The sequence below is a fragment of the Zerene cesonia genome, chromosome 7, assembly GCF_012273895.1.
Source record: "Zerene cesonia ecotype Mississippi chromosome 7, Zerene_cesonia_1.1, whole genome shotgun sequence".
NCBI classification, from domain to species: domain Eukaryota; kingdom Metazoa; phylum Arthropoda; class Insecta; order Lepidoptera; family Pieridae; genus Zerene; species Zerene cesonia.
In genome coordinates, this window is record NC_052108.1 from 8,240,957 (window position 1) to 8,257,956 (window position 17,000).

Below are 17,000 nucleotides of genomic sequence, written 5' to 3' on the forward strand. Positions count from 1 at the left end.
GGTTATACGTGCGAAGCCATGGGCGGAAAGCTAGCTAAAAATAAAGGATTCGATATAATATTAAATAACCAAATCTTTTAAGAATACCGCTTGTATACAAAATTTATCATTTCATTTACTATTTTACCGGGTTCATTGTCTCATCATTTATTTTTAATATGTTAATATTAGTTTCTTTTTAATAATTTGTAATAATTATATCATGTTAATGAACCACTTATTAACAACTCTTTTACTTATTAACAAATATTTTATGTTGCGTTTCTATTTCTTAGTATAAAGATGAATTATAATGCATTGAAGGAATTTCGGATATGAGATAATTTCGACAATTTGTGAATACCTCTACAGAAGATCGTTTTATTGGAGTATCGTTTAGGTATTGTACGAAAATATAGAGGTTAAGTCTTAAAAGCATTCGCATCTATTTAAACAATTATAACAACGTAGCAAATGCACCTGTCTTAGCAAATGTTTTAATTATTTTCCGTGCCCATGTAGAGGATATTGGTGCATTTACAATACGAAATGCAATATCTAAAAAAGTTAATTAGATAAAGTCTACAGAGTAGAAAATCAAGTTAAAACGTGAAGAGTTTTAAATCATTATTGATACCACTGAAACCCGTTTCCAGTACCTGTTTAATTTAAGGCTGGTGCAGACTTTAGATTTAATAGCGTTGCGCAGGAGTCGCAGAACCGGTAGCGGGCGATTTTAGGAGACAACGGCTTGCCGTTTAAGGCTAGTGTACATTGTCATATTGGAACTCTTTGGAACAAAAAATAATGTGTTCATGATTATACGTGAAGATTATTTTCAAGGAAATATGGAAAATTTTTGGCGTCATCTCTTGCCACCAGTTGGGTTGTGTGAAACGTTTATTATCATTGAAACAAAATTCATCAATTTAATAAGTCAGTTAGATATAAAGAGGGGACTTATAGGGCAGTACTGATAGTAAATTGTATTCATTTACTAATCAAAACACAAATTCGATTGTTTTTACTCGCTTTAAACATATTAATTAGTCTTCTTCAAGAAGCACTTTGGAATCTTCATAATACAGACAAGAATAAAATAAGTCTACAATCTGATACTAGCTTAAAATCTACGCCAATCAGTCTAGCTGTGGGTTGGGTCGTCTAAATACCACGCACGGTGAACCTAACCAATTACCGACACTGTTATATGTATTTCTTTTTAATGAGCTCGAATTTACCGTTGATCACTTTTTGTATTTTATGTTAAATTAGGACTATTAAAATGTGGGTTTTTATAATTTGTTGTAGCAACTTTTTATACGTTCTGTGTACAGATAACAAATAATTATATGTTATCTATATACAGATTGTATAAAAAGTAACAAAAAGCTTAAAACAAAGTTTAATAATAATCTAAATGTCAGAATTAGATTAAAATTTTAGACGCATTATAAGGGACGCCGCCTCGTGATCAAATTTTTCAAAATTTCTCATTTATACGTGAGAAATAGACCAAATTTAAATGGGACCACATGGGAAGCACCAGCTTTCAGAAAGAATCATAAGAATCGATTCACACAGTAAAAAGTTGTGAGGTAACAATCACAAACAACACAGTTAAATTGATAACCTCCTTCATTTTATTTGAAATCGGTTGAAAAAGGGAGAATGAAAAATAATTCAATATGTATTTGTTTTTAGCTTTTATAGACACTATGTTAGTCTCACTTATTGTACATAGTATAATAAGGTAACAACAACAAAACCTTTTTTTATTAAAATACTTTACTACCAATACTCGACTCAATTGTTTGTTTTTGTTTTTATCATCAAAAACTGATTTTAGATTATTTTTCCTATTAAAACAGTATTAATTGATCTGTCTAGTCATTAAGAACAATAAAAAAACAGTATTAAATATGTGTTTTTTTTCTGTTTCTTTCCATTCATACGAAAACATTTACTTACTTCACATAATAAAAACAGCAATCAACTAATGGAACCGCACAACAAACAAATCGTATGAAATCTCTAGACTAACACCTCTCTGCAAACATTCATCACCTTATAAGTATATTTCTACTCAATCTTCACAGATTAAAAATGGAACATTGAAGTTTCTTAAATGCTCGAATTTGAAATATCGAATAGAGGACATGGCAATTATTATCAGATAATTTTGTGTTTTTAACGGACGCCTTAATGTTTTATTGTGTCAGAAACACTCAAATAAAATGACTAATATGCACGCTAACTGAATAAATAAGTTTTCATACCGCGGTTTTGCGCGGATATGAAGTTTTTATCTAATTCCATTACATCTCCATTCCAAATTTACCATCCTTCCTGTTTTTGTCTGAATGATCTGAAAATTTATTCCCCCATGGGGACTTTCCGATTTGTTATTGTATCCCATTTTTTTAATAAGTTGCATTTTTATTACATCCAATTAATAAAATATACTTGTGTTGTATAAGCTTGTGTGATTCGTGATCGTTTTTGTAAGAACAGGACATCTTCATATCTGTACTTTTATACTAATAATTTAAAGTTGAAGAGATTGTTTGTTTAAACGCATGAACCTCGGGAAATACTAGATCGAATTAAAAAATAATTCCATTGATATATAGTCCATTAATCGACGAGGCTATAAGCTATATCATAAAATCATGTACGAAGTAGGTGAAACGGCGAGACACAGTATATAACGTTCATTATATATATCATACAAAATAATTATCACCTGTGTAGGTAACAAGATTCTTGTTAGTATTATAATGTTAATAACTAGAGATGAATGGAAAATATATCTTCATATACAGAAGGCATGAAGCTGGTACATTTTAGTATAAACAGTTTTCCTGTTATACAAAAACCTCAGATAAGTGAACAGTTATAAACAGCGGAAAGTCATAGCACGTTACTTACAAATACGAAAAAAATGCTTTGGACTATATATATTTACTAGCTGCGCCCCGCGGTTTCACCCGCGTAAGTCCGCATCCCGTAGGAATATCGGGATAAAAAATAGATGTTGGCCGATTCTCAGACCTACCCAATATGCTTACCAAATTTCAGAGGAATCGGTCAAGCCGTTTCGGAGGAGTATGGCAACGAAAACTGTGACACGAGAATTTTATATATATAGATTACCTACTCGAAAAGTATAAACCCGTATCTATAGAATCCGTTTTGGGAATCGCTTCGATCTGTTATAGTCCTGAAAACTACTACGTTTTGTCTAATTTGCACCTAAAACTCAAATAGCAAAGAAGGAAAAATATATATTTCTTGATGATACTCAATCTATACTAATATTATAAAGCTGAGGTCCGATTTGCAAAATTCTTTCAGTTTAGATAGCCCATTTATTGAGTAGGCTATATATGTACTACGAGCGAAGCCGGGGCGGACCGCTAGCGTATAATACGTACGGAGTAAACGTCATATGTTGTAGTTGCAAAAAAAGCCCAGTTGCAATATCTATCTATATTATAATGGAGGTATTCAACAAAATAAATAATTATTTTAATGCCTAGTCTCAGTTTCCCATTAGGCTATTTTCATAACACACGTAGCAGGCGCAGCGTGTCATTAACGATAATAACTTTAACAAATACTTTTGGAATAAGCCCTTGCATATAATTATTTGCTCAAACATTACGCGATTACAAGAGTTGTCAATGGAAATTTTGAAAGCTTTACTGTAGTTATTACTATAAATACTTTTAAATAATGATTTATGTTACTCATACCTATGTAAACCTATGTAAACGTGTTGACGCCTCCTTGTTAAACCTAACCTAACTATAGGACCCCTGGACAAGGACCCCTCGGTTCTACGCGTGAGCGTAGAACCGAGGGGTCCTGGGTTCGATTCCCGGTGGGGACAATAAAAAAAATGTCTTGGTCTGGACAGAAGGCTGATCACCTACTTGTCCATAAAGAAAATCGATCAGTGAAACAGATGTATATCATCTGCCCCATACCCCAGTACAGGGACACGGGACTTCACTTATACCTATGTAAAAAAATAAAAAGTCTACTTAAAATACTAATGCTTTCAAGCCAATGTTACCTAGCAATGTTATAGGAAAACCTGTATTTATGAGAAACAGCTCTGCCTCTAAAATCAATTCACAATATAAAAGCCTTTTGGCCAGTATCTCTTCTCCATAATACTCGAGTACCACAAGAAGAATATTACCCGGTTCTTTGGAAGACTTACGTGGGGACACAGATCCAACACACAGAGACCCTTTAGAGGGTTTTAATGTTTTGTGGGACACCTGCCGCAGCCTGCCTGGACTATAGAGATGTGTCTCTAGGGCTGTAACCCTAGGCAGTCCGTGGCCAATGTAGGACTATTGCAGAATATGGAAATTATATACCTGGTCTATGGAATATAATGCTAAATGGGCTGGGAACTATGGGAAACAATGGCACCTGCCTTTCTAATATTGCCTTATAAAATTAAACTGGATATAATTGTAAAGAAAAATAAATAAATGCCTAAGTGAGGTGCGTGTGTGTATAAATATTTTTTTGTGTAAATGAGAAAGTACAAATTTATATATATTATATAAATACGTATAGTATTAATTCTACAGACAATATACCCAATAAGACCATTCACTGCTTATATATGATGGATTATTTACAAATCAAAGTCCACAACATCTACGGAGCACATATTTAATGGTTTGATGATATGATGATGCCCTTTGATAGTATTGTGTTTATCACTTAAAACAATATTAGCCTTTGACCTGTATCCATCTTGGCTGCTTAAATTGTATGGATTTGTCTATTCTTTTTAATGATTAGAAGTTTATCAGCTATTTTAACTAGATATGCACGTATTTTTCAATGTCGTTTTAAATGTCAATTGGCTAGGATACCGTGATGTTTTCTAGCAGTACTAATTCCAATGTGGGATAGTGATGGGTCTTTATCTCACACTGGAATAAATACTGCTTTAAGACTTCACAGTTACACTCACTACACATACAGTTACACTAATTGTTTGCGAGATTTGTTTATAAGATTTCCTAGAACCACAGATAACATAATGCTATAGCTAGAACGTAGCGAACAAAATTGTTAACAGCATGCCAATTGCTCATAAAAAAATAACATTATTTCTACTACTATAAAAACACAATACGTAAAAAATATTGCTTCAAATACAAAGAAACACAAGTGAGTAACTTATTTAATATGTGCAATTTCATATATAAACAATTTTAACCCCCGATGCACTTTTATCAGTGACATGTAACACGTAATTAGACAATCTTTGATTATTGTCATCAAGTCAGCGTTTTAATATGATATGGGTCAAGACGATATACGATAAGAAATATGAGGGTATAAGATATGGCTTTATTTTTTCTTAATTAGATTATACCAACAAAGAAAAGAAAAAATATTTAAACCTTTTTGGTTATGAACAGATAACATTATTATTATTTTTTTAATTGTAAGAACTAGACCGAATTTCAATGCCACCACCAGCTAATGACCACATAACAATCATCATTTTTCAAAATTCAGAAGGATCAGAAAAATCGGTTCATTTAGTAAAAAGTTATAAAATAGCAAACACAAAAAAATACAAAGTAATAGTAAATATAAACAGATGCTTCATTAAAAGGCAATTTATCCCGTAATTACGTATTCCAAAATGTAAAATACCAACTTGCATAAAATCAAAGATAGGAAAGTTCTAATATTTGATTTCTCAAGACAGCAAGGTTCATAGATTGCATTGAATTAAATATTACCCTTTGTAAATAATAACTAAACTGATTAATCTTTACTAATGATATAAATGCGAAAGTGTGTTTGTTTGTCTTTCTTTCACGTCGTAATTGCGTAATTTTATAGTATTATTATTGTGTTTTTGCATTTTACATCGTTGAAGCATCTCATTCTTATAGGAATTTCCTTTGACTATGCGGGCGAAGCCACGGGCGGAGAGCTAGTAATTTTTAAATGAACTGAATCGAAATCGGTGAAAATTTAAAGTGACTCTGTCTGTCTGTCTTTGCTTGACGCCTTAACCCCCCCCCCCCCCCCCCCCCCCCGTTTTCAATGTAACAAATAAAAAATAATGTGAAAAATAGTTTTAGACCCGAAAAAGGACATAGAATAGTTTATATCCCGGAGTTCCCATGGTAACAAGAATTATGACTATGCTATAACTGTAAGAAAATCCCCGGAACTACCTTTATTTTCTTTTAAGTACGCGGGCTAAGCCGCGATCGAAAAAGTATCTATATAAATAGCTAAGTATATAAATACTTACAGCCAATTTATTATTTCTTCAGATAAATGCGTTGACCATCCCCGTGCACGCATCTGTACATATGCTTAATTTAATAATTGATATTCATTAATTAATTATCGGCTTGAATGTTATTATCATCATATATAGATGCAAATTTCTATATAAAAAACCCATCCGAGATATTTGAATGAAAAAAAAAAGCAAAATATAATACAATACGTAACCATTTCCCTGTTTATTCCCAAAATGTGTCACGGGGCTTCACATACAACTGATACTACGCTTATAGCATACGAAAAATAAATTAAATCAATGCACGTCTTAAAATCTCCATCAGCGTAACGTGAATCATCAGTGTTTTTTAATAATAGATAGCGAATTACATGATTTCACATATTACATTAAAAAAAGTTCAAAATTAAATAATTCTGTTTAAAGTGGGTCTAAATTCAGTCTAAGAGTCGGTTACATACAAACATACAGCCTACAGATAATGCTAACAAAACAATGTACGTCTTCAGATCCACCGTCAGTTATCAGTGCTTTTAAACATAATATAATATCGAATTACGAGAAAATACATTGAATTACATAATTTCACAGATTTTACATTAAAAATCGTAACGCAAATCCGTTTCTCAATTACAATAAAAAGACTCGAGGTTGTATGGAGAGTTCGCTCCATTCAAGGTTGTTATTGTTACGTGTTCATTTATTTCTTTATGCCCTAAGGAAACCCACTATTTATTAATTTTATAGTTATTAAAAAAACTTTACAACGTATAAACTGACTATTGGATACATTGAAATATGTTTAAAGTTATGCAATTATGTTTTTGTTGATCTATTTTTGGTACTAAAATAAATTTTAATTATGAGGGTTTTTAAAAATAACATAATAGAACCTTAAACAGAAATAAAAAATTGAGCGCTTTGTTTTTTCTACATATTAAAAAACAACATACTAATATAATAAATTGATTATAAAGAATTGCAAATAATTTTATACCTAATTCTTTGTAGGGTACAAACGATTATTTTCGGGATTGTTGCGCCATTATTGTTTTAAAATTTAAATCGATTTCTACAAAAAGGTGGTACACTATTTAAATGTTTATTGAACATTGCTATATATTTTTTGTGTCAAGTGTTTTGTGATATTTTTCCACTTGAAAATCCAAATTATTTCTAAAATGGGTCATTGAATAAAATACAATAATATATAAGTTGTTGTGCTTTATAAGCATGACAACGCAACTCAGAGGTTTCATAATTCAGTTTAGTTAGAGACAATAAAATAAAGATCGATTATATATAATCTTGTCATGAATTTAAAAAAATAACAATGTCATATAAATAAAAACATCGCATGTTAACAGGCAATTTTGTGCACTAAACGATTTATAATACACACGTAAATTTGCTCTAATAATGGCCATGTTAGATTCCCCGGTTGTTTTTCAGTATCTATTAATAGGATTTACTCTTCGTATACTTATACATATGTTATTTGGCTTTGTTTTGATTTAAGCAATTAGGTTGGATAATCTGTTTATGAGACAACATTATAATCAGCAATTTTTTCAAATATCCTATTTTAAAAACCGTGCAATTGTGTCCACGTGTCCACCACGTCCAAATATATGTTTTTATGTTAATACTTACTGCATGCCTATGCGTATATTTTACAGATCGGGTATGGCGAGGCAATAGGTATCTAATGTTTTTGTGTGGGGAGAAACCGATGCCAACAGTGTTATATTTTAAGATTTTCCTTAAGTTATCTTAATCAAATCACTATGTTAGAGTTATTTAGTGTACAATTGTATATGCAATCTTGCACAGATTATTATATATAATAGAATAAGGTCTATTAAACTGCTCTGCTCGCATGCTATTCCATAAAGTAGACAATACATATAATTTCATGATTTCTGCAGGTATATAATAATACATCCATCTATTCTCACCAACTTTCTCGTTTATAATATAAGTACTAGTACATCATTGTATAATCTAAGATACTAGTAAGATTTGACTGCGTTAGTAGCCGAAATAGCAAAGACATCTATTTCTATATAGAACTCGATAGCCGTGCTGTTTAAAAAATATGTCAATATCAAACCTCAATAGCATCACAATCTGCCTCTCTCGTCGAACGAAACTCAGTAGCAGTAGCATGCCACAAGTTCCCGCTAATCTTCTGTGAGTTCCCTGGTGTGAGCTGAAGCGCGCTCGACTCCCAAATTACAGCTCATATCTCCTATGGAATTTAAAATATCTCTAATCACACAATTTAGTTCGGAATTCATTACGCAAACTTGCATTTGCACGGTTTGTCGTTTCATCACTTTTGGAATGCGTGCGTCATCAGGATTTTTTATAATTTGTACTTATAGGAAGTATAATGATCTAATCGTAGCCCGTGACTAACTGACAGATTAATTATGTTTTATTAGGAAGGATATGTATCAAGTCCAAATCAGTAGGTATTATTACTTTGCATTTTGTAAACAAAAACATTAAATACTATGAAAATAATTGATTGAATAGTTCTGAATTATTTTCTTCCTAAAAATTCTTTCTCGTCACATTTCATCAATTAAAGTTATTACGTTTCTAGATATCCCTAATACTTGTATTATGCCTAGAGAAACTTAATTAAAAACACGTGTACCACGATGTCACATATATTTAAAAACCACGTGCACGGGGTAATTCTTCCTACCCACAGGATATGAAACACGGATACAAGCCTTTTCAAAATATAAGGAAATTATTCTTAACAATGTTTCGATCGACGTCTGTCTACGTGCCGTACGCTGCGTAGTAACGTGAATACGCAGTTACGTACGTGACAGGAGTAACAGAGCAATACTGGGAAGACATTACGTGTCTGAATTATTTAACTTTTACTTCATTACATTTGTTTTATCTTAGTTTATAATCAGATAATGCTTTATTATGTTCTTTTTACGGATGAGCACTACAACAAGGGAATGCATTTTTTTTGACCTACAGAAAGCGCGACTTGGGTTTACGGAAACAGAAAGATATGGCGAGCTAAAATACTTGTTTCAGGCGTGTTTAAAAAGACATAAGCATCTATATATATCATATCTTGCTTTTTACTCGCTTTATCTTACAATATGAAAAACTCCTTGAAATGAGCGATTAAATCTTATTATACCTACAATTACAACTAGATTGTCTGATTTTAAGTATGAAAAGAAATTACATTGTTCTGAAAGTCGTATTAAATGTAAACGTAAATCCATAAATTCCTTCATATTCATATAACGTGACATACATTTTCAGTGATTTAGTCTATTTAAGTAAGATAGCAGATTTCAACGTTTGTGTTAGTTTTTATATATAACATCTTTTACACTTCATTTTAGTCACGGCATAATGTACAGACATTCAGTCTACTATGACATCATACAGAAATATTATGAAACTTTATTTAGATATACTTTTAAATATTAATTTTGTGTTAAAGATATGAAATAGCCTGTATTATTTTTGACAATAATTTTGTAATTTTTAGAAATATACATTTTTACGTGTTTGTTTTCAAATTAAATCTAGGTATGTACTGTATTTTACTTTTTAAATGTTAAAATGTAGTACTTAATAACTATTTAGTCATTTGTGAAGCAATGTTCTTTTGTTTATGAACAATAAATTTATATGACTTCATACAATGGGATTTCTTTAAATATCACTTGTTTATAAGATTATTCGTATTTAAAAATGAATCCTTTCATGTTTTGAAATGTAGGTGAATTATCTTAGAAGAGGATTTGGGTCAAGAATAAATGGTTAAGTAATTTATATTATTATATTATAACATTGTGTCTTTTGCGTTTCAATTTGTTATATTTTATAATAATTCCATGACATTCCTTTTAGCATACCGGACAGGACAGTATTTGAAAAATCTTTATAATTAATTCTAACAAATCCACGGTAACTTAGTTCATTTTGTGTATCTTTTAATGTTTTTTCTTCTGTATTATTCAGTCAAAAAACCGCACCTTACTTATTTTTCTATGGAAAGTGTACTTTCTGAGATTTAAAACAGAAATGTCAAGAGGATCATTTATCTTTGAAGTCGGTTAAAAGCGAAATATTAACATGACAATTGTCAATAATTACAGTGAGGTTTATATGCAAAGAAAATAATATCCTCGGATATCTACATGACAAATATCGTTACATTATAATAACTCATACATCACTGCACGGTGTTTTCATATTATCTACGTCTTTGAATCTAAATGGAAATACATCCTCTGATTTATTCAAGGAAAAATATTTTATATACTTGAGATATAAGGCTTCGTAGTCACTGCTTGTGTTTACTTGTCTGTGCAATCAAGGATTAAATCAGATGTCACACCTCAAAATAGAAAATCTGTAATATTTTGTTTGTTAGTGTTTTAACATTTACATTTTATAGCTCCGTTCTGAAAACTATTATGAATTATAAATATATTTTTCAATTATTTTACGATTATACCATAAAAACATAAGAATTATAAGTTAAAACGAAAATGGTGAAGGATAGTGTGGTGTTAGTGTCTTTGAAATATTTTCCAGCTATTTTGGATTTGTTAGAAGATGTGAGTAATATTGTTTTATACCGACAATAATTAAAGCTTTTCAGCTTCGATGCTATCTTATATAATATACATAATTATTATATTATACATAAATAATTATCTACTGACATAAAAAAGGAGGAGGTTATCAATACGATATTACTTTTATCCATGTGTTACCTCATAACTTTTTACGGGCTGAACTGATTTTTAATGATTCTTTTACTATTTGAAAGCTGATGCCTGCCATGTTGTTCCATTTAGGTTTGGTTTAGTTCGATAATTCAAAGGCGGCTCTGTTTTCTGTTAAAAGAAGTATACATAAGATTTTAAAAATTTTTTACATCAATTATTGGTTATATCCTAACTTTGCTTTTTTAAATGAGTACATTATACGATTATATTTATTAAAACAATCATCACAAGCCTTTTAGTATAGTATAAATATAGTAGCATAAATCTATACAAACCTTTTATGTATTTTATTCGTTGTTCTACCAACAAACTCGAGAATAGCTGAACCAAATTCAGCTTCACTAATTAATTTGGTTTTGATGCATTCATTCTACTAATATTAAACGCTTAAGTTTGTTAGTATGGATGGATGAATAGATGTATATTTTATAGACACATAGGCTACTTATTATCCGGGTACCACGCGAGTGACACCGTGGGGTACAGGTAGTCCTACTAATTCTACAAATATTATAAATGCGAAAGTGTCTAAGGTTGTGTGTATGTTTGTTACTCTTTCACGCAAAAACTACTGAACCGATTTCAATTAAATTTGGTACGCAGATGGACAACTGGAATAACACATAGGAAACTTTTTATCCCGATATTCCTACGGGATATAGACTTACGCGGGTATAACCGCGGGCGCAGCTAGTACTGAATAAAAATACTAAGAGGTTTAATTTACAGAAAAGGACTAAGGAGAGGTTATCAATACCACATTGTCCTTGTTTAAATATTTAATCTACTATGTTTCTATTTTAAAAGATATACAATAATCTTTACTTTCAAGATAAGGTTGGAAGCCGCGCGTCAATTATCTTACAAATAACTGCTTATAGTGTAATAAACTTTATTGTTCAATAAAGATTAAATTACAATCTTCAGTTTATGGTATTACGTACTTTTTCGTATATTTATTATTACCCCACGAAGTGTATGGTTGTTTATACTGTATATTGAAATTGATAGATACAGGCATGGGGATAATTTAAATTTGATTTTTTCATTCCTTTTTAGGTGAAAAAAGGTTACACGGTATAATATATTAAACAATTCAAACAGCTACTTAACTATTGTTTTGATACATAAACATCTGATTATAGTTGTAATTTGTATGAGATACATTTATACATGTTAGGTTCTTTTGTCCAATTGATTTGATCCGACATATCAAACGCTTCGTCGCCGATGAATGTGAAGGTATTTTGACATACGTAACAGTTGCAATGCAATAGTTAATTGTTTTTTAAGTTTACAAAACAGTTAACTAAAATTAGATTTAAGCGGATCTGTCGAAATGGGAATAACCGTAGGTCGCTTGAGAAAGTGCTCCAATGTCGACTTTACGTACTTTGATAAATCCGGTCAAGTGTGACCACAAAATATCGGACAAGCTTTTTTTATATTTTCGACGTTTTATGTTAACCTTTAGATGTAAATTGTGTGATAAGTTTTAGGTTTTTTAGCGCGAATGCTGCTGAAATGGTGTCATTCTAAACTTGGTCGGGTTATAAATTGTTTTTAGAGGGAAGCAATTGATTGAGTTAGAGAATATTATGCCATCAATATAAAGCAAATAAATTTAAAGAAAGGTTAGACCTGTTTTTTACGTTAAGTCGGACTATCGAGTCGTTCGCCTGATGGTAAACAGTCACACCATTGTCTGCTTTTAAGGGTGAGGAAAAGGGAACGGGCCTCCCCACTCGCCGAGCATTTGCGATTTATATTTTATTTGTAGGGAGTATTTTATCTGTTATTATATATCTGTGCTGCAGATATAATATTCCATTTTCACAATAAATACGCGAAGGGAATACAAGCAGATTGTCTTTTTTTTTTTTTTTGGATCGACTCCTCGACAACGCATGTAAAAAATTCCACAGTAGAAAACTATATATTGAATGAATCTTTTCTACATAAATGTTTGTTTTACTATCGAATACGTTTTAAAATTTAGTAGATACTACTAGGATATCTTTAGTCTGTGTTCATTCAATTGGTTATTTTGTAAATAAACTAAATTACAGCAATTTTAAAGATATTCAGCACTAATTAAATTTGTGCATAATAGAGTTTAGTACCTTTCTTAGTAATTTCTTTCTCTTTATAGATTCTAGTATCTTAAAAACGTTTATGTATTTATTGATTAATAAAATATCGGTGCATGTCCAATCATGTTATATGATATATAATTTCCATTTATGTTTTAGATAGAGCGCGTTCGAGGAAATGTACTGAACTTTTCTAACCTTTTAATATATCAAGTATCTATCGCATAGACTATATTATGCAATCTTGTTGACTTATATTAGACTAGCTGCGCCCCGCGGTTTCACTATATGCTATGTTTGCCTATATGTTATTCCAGTTGACCAGCTCTCGACGTACCAAATTTTATTGCAATCGGTTCAGTAGTTTTTGGGTGAAAGAGCAACAAACACACACACATCCTTACACACTTACGCATTTATAATATTAGTAGGATTCTTTATTATAACACTAGCAACACTGCACGGCTTTGTACACAAACGTCGAACATTCATATATTCTTTTTGGTAGCAGTTTCGAATTAATATAATTTTACTCTTTTTTAGTCAATTTTAATAAATATAAGGTATTAATCTTTAGAGGAATGCCACTAATATACAGCCATTTTTAACAAGGTTAAGGTGTTAACGAAACAGTCAGCCTGATAGTTTTGAACATTATTTTAAATTAGAATAAATAAGATGACTCTTTTTACAAATAAACTTAAAATTAAGAAATAAAATTTTTAAGTGTGATCTTTTCAGACGCATTCAGTTAGTGTCTTAATATTAACGTTTTAATGATGATATTTCACTCATTTTAGATACTGATTTATTTTAGATGAAAATGTATCTAACTATCTAATTTGGACATCATTCACTGTAATTATTATAACACGAAGAAAATTAGAAATGTTATAACTAATATTACAATAGGTATATCCACCACTAATTAACTTTGCTATTATAATGCTAATTAGCAACTAAATTTAATGGAATTTGTACTTAAATAATTTCTATTAATTAAGCTAAACATCAATTAATAATCCGCAATTCTCACTAATAAATAATATAACAATAAAAAATAATAAAGGAATGCTTTCACGTGCGATGTATCTGATTTCGCCCCTGAAAATAGTTTCAGGGGGGTTCATTTAATTAAAATCAGTAAGAGTATATGTAAAACTTATGGAAATTCGATTTTTCTGCGAAATATTGACATTTTCTTTTTTATTAGAAACGATTTCGAGGGGAGGGATGTTGTACTCCCTAAATCCCCTGCGCAAGCAACGCCGATGCCTGTTAACATACTTCAATAGAATAGTCAGAATGAGTTTTTTTTAAATATATATAAGTTATAACTTTAGGTAATTAGTATAGTTATAATGTGCTTGCAGCATAAACGAGTAACATTTTGTCTAAGTTACGATTTTTTCAAAATTTCAATTTGATACGTTACTCCAATTCTACTTTCCTGAAAAAAAAGTTAATCCTGTAATAATTTTTACCTATTCACCAGTCGTCACAGTACGCATGCGTCACGATATAACACCCAGTAGGTACGTATTATACGATTCTTGTAATGCCTAGTATCTAATGTGGCTTGCTTGCGACAAACTACAGTCAGTGTAGATGCGATAATCAGAAAAAAAGGCCGGCAACGCTGGCACTCGGTGAAGACGCGGGCGTAAAAAATATTCGAAATTGATCTTTGATAGATTAGTTCGATTGTTTTTACGCGGGAATTTGTGTTTCGCGCCTTTTTTGGTTTAATGTCAGCATCGGTTTAAATATCGAATTCAAAATTTGATTTTTCTTTTTGGTAAGTTTATTATATTTTATATTTGCATTTTGTTTAATTAAGTATACATTCTGTATTATTAACCTTACTAATTAAATGGAGTTGAATTTAAATCAAATAGATATACACAATTTTTAGGTGGTTTTCATAGCAAAAGATTATACAGAACAATTTTAATAAGAAATAGAGCAACACTGAGTGACTTTTTAAATCCCATAGGTAAATTTTAAATAATATTGATAATTAAAACCTACCTCCTAGCTAAGCTGTCATATGGATAATGTAGATTTAGATAACTAAAAAGATATAGAGTTCACATAAATACTTCATGAGCTCTTTACCGTAGTATACGAGGAAAGAATTGGTAAGGTAGGCAGTCGGTTAAAATGTTTTCCGCATTTTATTATTTTATGCGATAGCGCAACTGAGATATTGCTGTGATTAAATTTGCAAAATGTTTTATATCTATCATTATTCATAAATATAATTATAATTACTAATTGGATTTCTAAATTACATTTATATTTATCTCTCCTTACTTAAGTTTGTGTAAGCAACGTTGATTCTAACAATGTTTAAATGGAATGTTTTACTATTAATTTATGCGGAAAAAGAAACAAACAACGTTAGAGTTGGTAACTATTTAATAACCTATGGTCACAGATAATATAATACTATACTGACATATTTTTTTAAACATTTGCCTTAATGAACGCTGTTCGCGTGAATAAATAGAAAAAAAATTAAATGAACGCAATTTAAATAATTATTGTTCAAAATCAACCATCTAGACATAAGATTGACACTAATGCGCGTTGCAAATTGATTTCCGCCTAAAAACAATTTGTTCAAAAATGTAAGTAATTTTAGTAGATGTACCCGCAAAATTATTATGTCTTTATTGTCATAATACCGGGAACAAAGGTTAGAATCAAGAAGCCAGATAGTAGCCAATCTGTGAATTATAGATTATAATTTGTATATAATTAAAAAAACATTTTCGTATCGGTCAACAAGCTATTAGGTATCTATAGCCCAGATAATGTAGGTATTCAAAAAATTCGCAGGATATTCGCAAAATTCTAAACTAAATCTATTTAATACGTAATTTAAAATTTTATTAAAAAGTTAATAATTTTGAATGAAATTGTTTTAGTTCACTCAGAAATTTATGATCTTTTGTTTGAAGTTAGTTCATTTGTGTGAATGCGATTGGATTTAGTCACGCTTATCTCCAACACTAAAAGCCTAAACCTCCTAAAACGCGACCAAAGATATAGTTATCAGCATTGTTTGTTTTATCAGATACACAATACAGATTGTATTTTATTACCACTGACGAAGGGGCTGTGAATTATTTGTTTTTAATTTAAAAAAGGTACTTTCGGAACTATTTCAATAAATATGCATATAAGTTTGCATCCAGATGTGTAATATTATGTAATTTTTCATATATATATATATATATATATATAAGTGACCACAAAACTAAGAACAATATATAATTGTACGTGTTCAGTATTGTATATATTAATATCTAAAATAAATTATTTTTCTCGTTCTTAATTATCTTAAAAAATATCACTCCTTCATATGTTTTGGCGGGAAGCGAAAACTCGCATAGAACTCTTCAATTCACCTAACATTTCATTATATTTGCAAACCGAGCAAACTGTAATCCGCATTCCATGAAAATATCGCAGTAAAGTTTACAAACAACAATACGTGACAGTTGACAGTTTAATTTAGGTATAGCAAACACGTTTTAAAAACACGTGGGTATAAATTAATTTCACACACTACTTATAGTTGCGAACTTCAATCAACACAATAAGTTCCGAATAGTTGATTACTGCTTAATATTTATTTTGTAATGTAAAGTATTTATAACTTTCATTTTACTCATTTTAATAGCCATTTTTAATTTTGTTGTATTATATAATAATACAATGCATGGTATGCTCCTTTCCTATAACGAGATTGCAAGATAACTTCACCAAAAATATATTTTACGATATCATTATTAAGTATAATTTTGAATTCATTATTAATTA

At 30.4% G+C, this 17,000-nt stretch overlaps 1 protein-coding gene across 4 annotated transcripts in view; it reads left to right on the top strand.

Moving 5' to 3' along the window:
- LOC119840722 (facilitated trehalose transporter Tret1-like) overlaps positions 1 to 17,000 on the top strand; it is a 45,957-nt gene that overhangs the window by 18,026 nt on the left and 10,931 nt on the right. The window contains exon 1 of one of the 4 annotated variants that reach the window (XM_038367437.1): positions 10,651 to 10,902. The exons of 2 other annotated variants lie outside the window; for them this stretch is intronic. In XM_038367437.1, the coding sequence (XP_038223365.1) occupies positions 10,834 to 10,902 (69 nt within the window). In that variant the 5' untranslated portion in view covers positions 10,651 to 10,833. Of the gene's footprint in view, positions 1 to 10,650; positions 10,903 to 14,746; positions 14,968 to 17,000 lie in introns of those variants that run through there. One more of the 4 variants, XM_038367440.1, reaches the window with a different exon arrangement.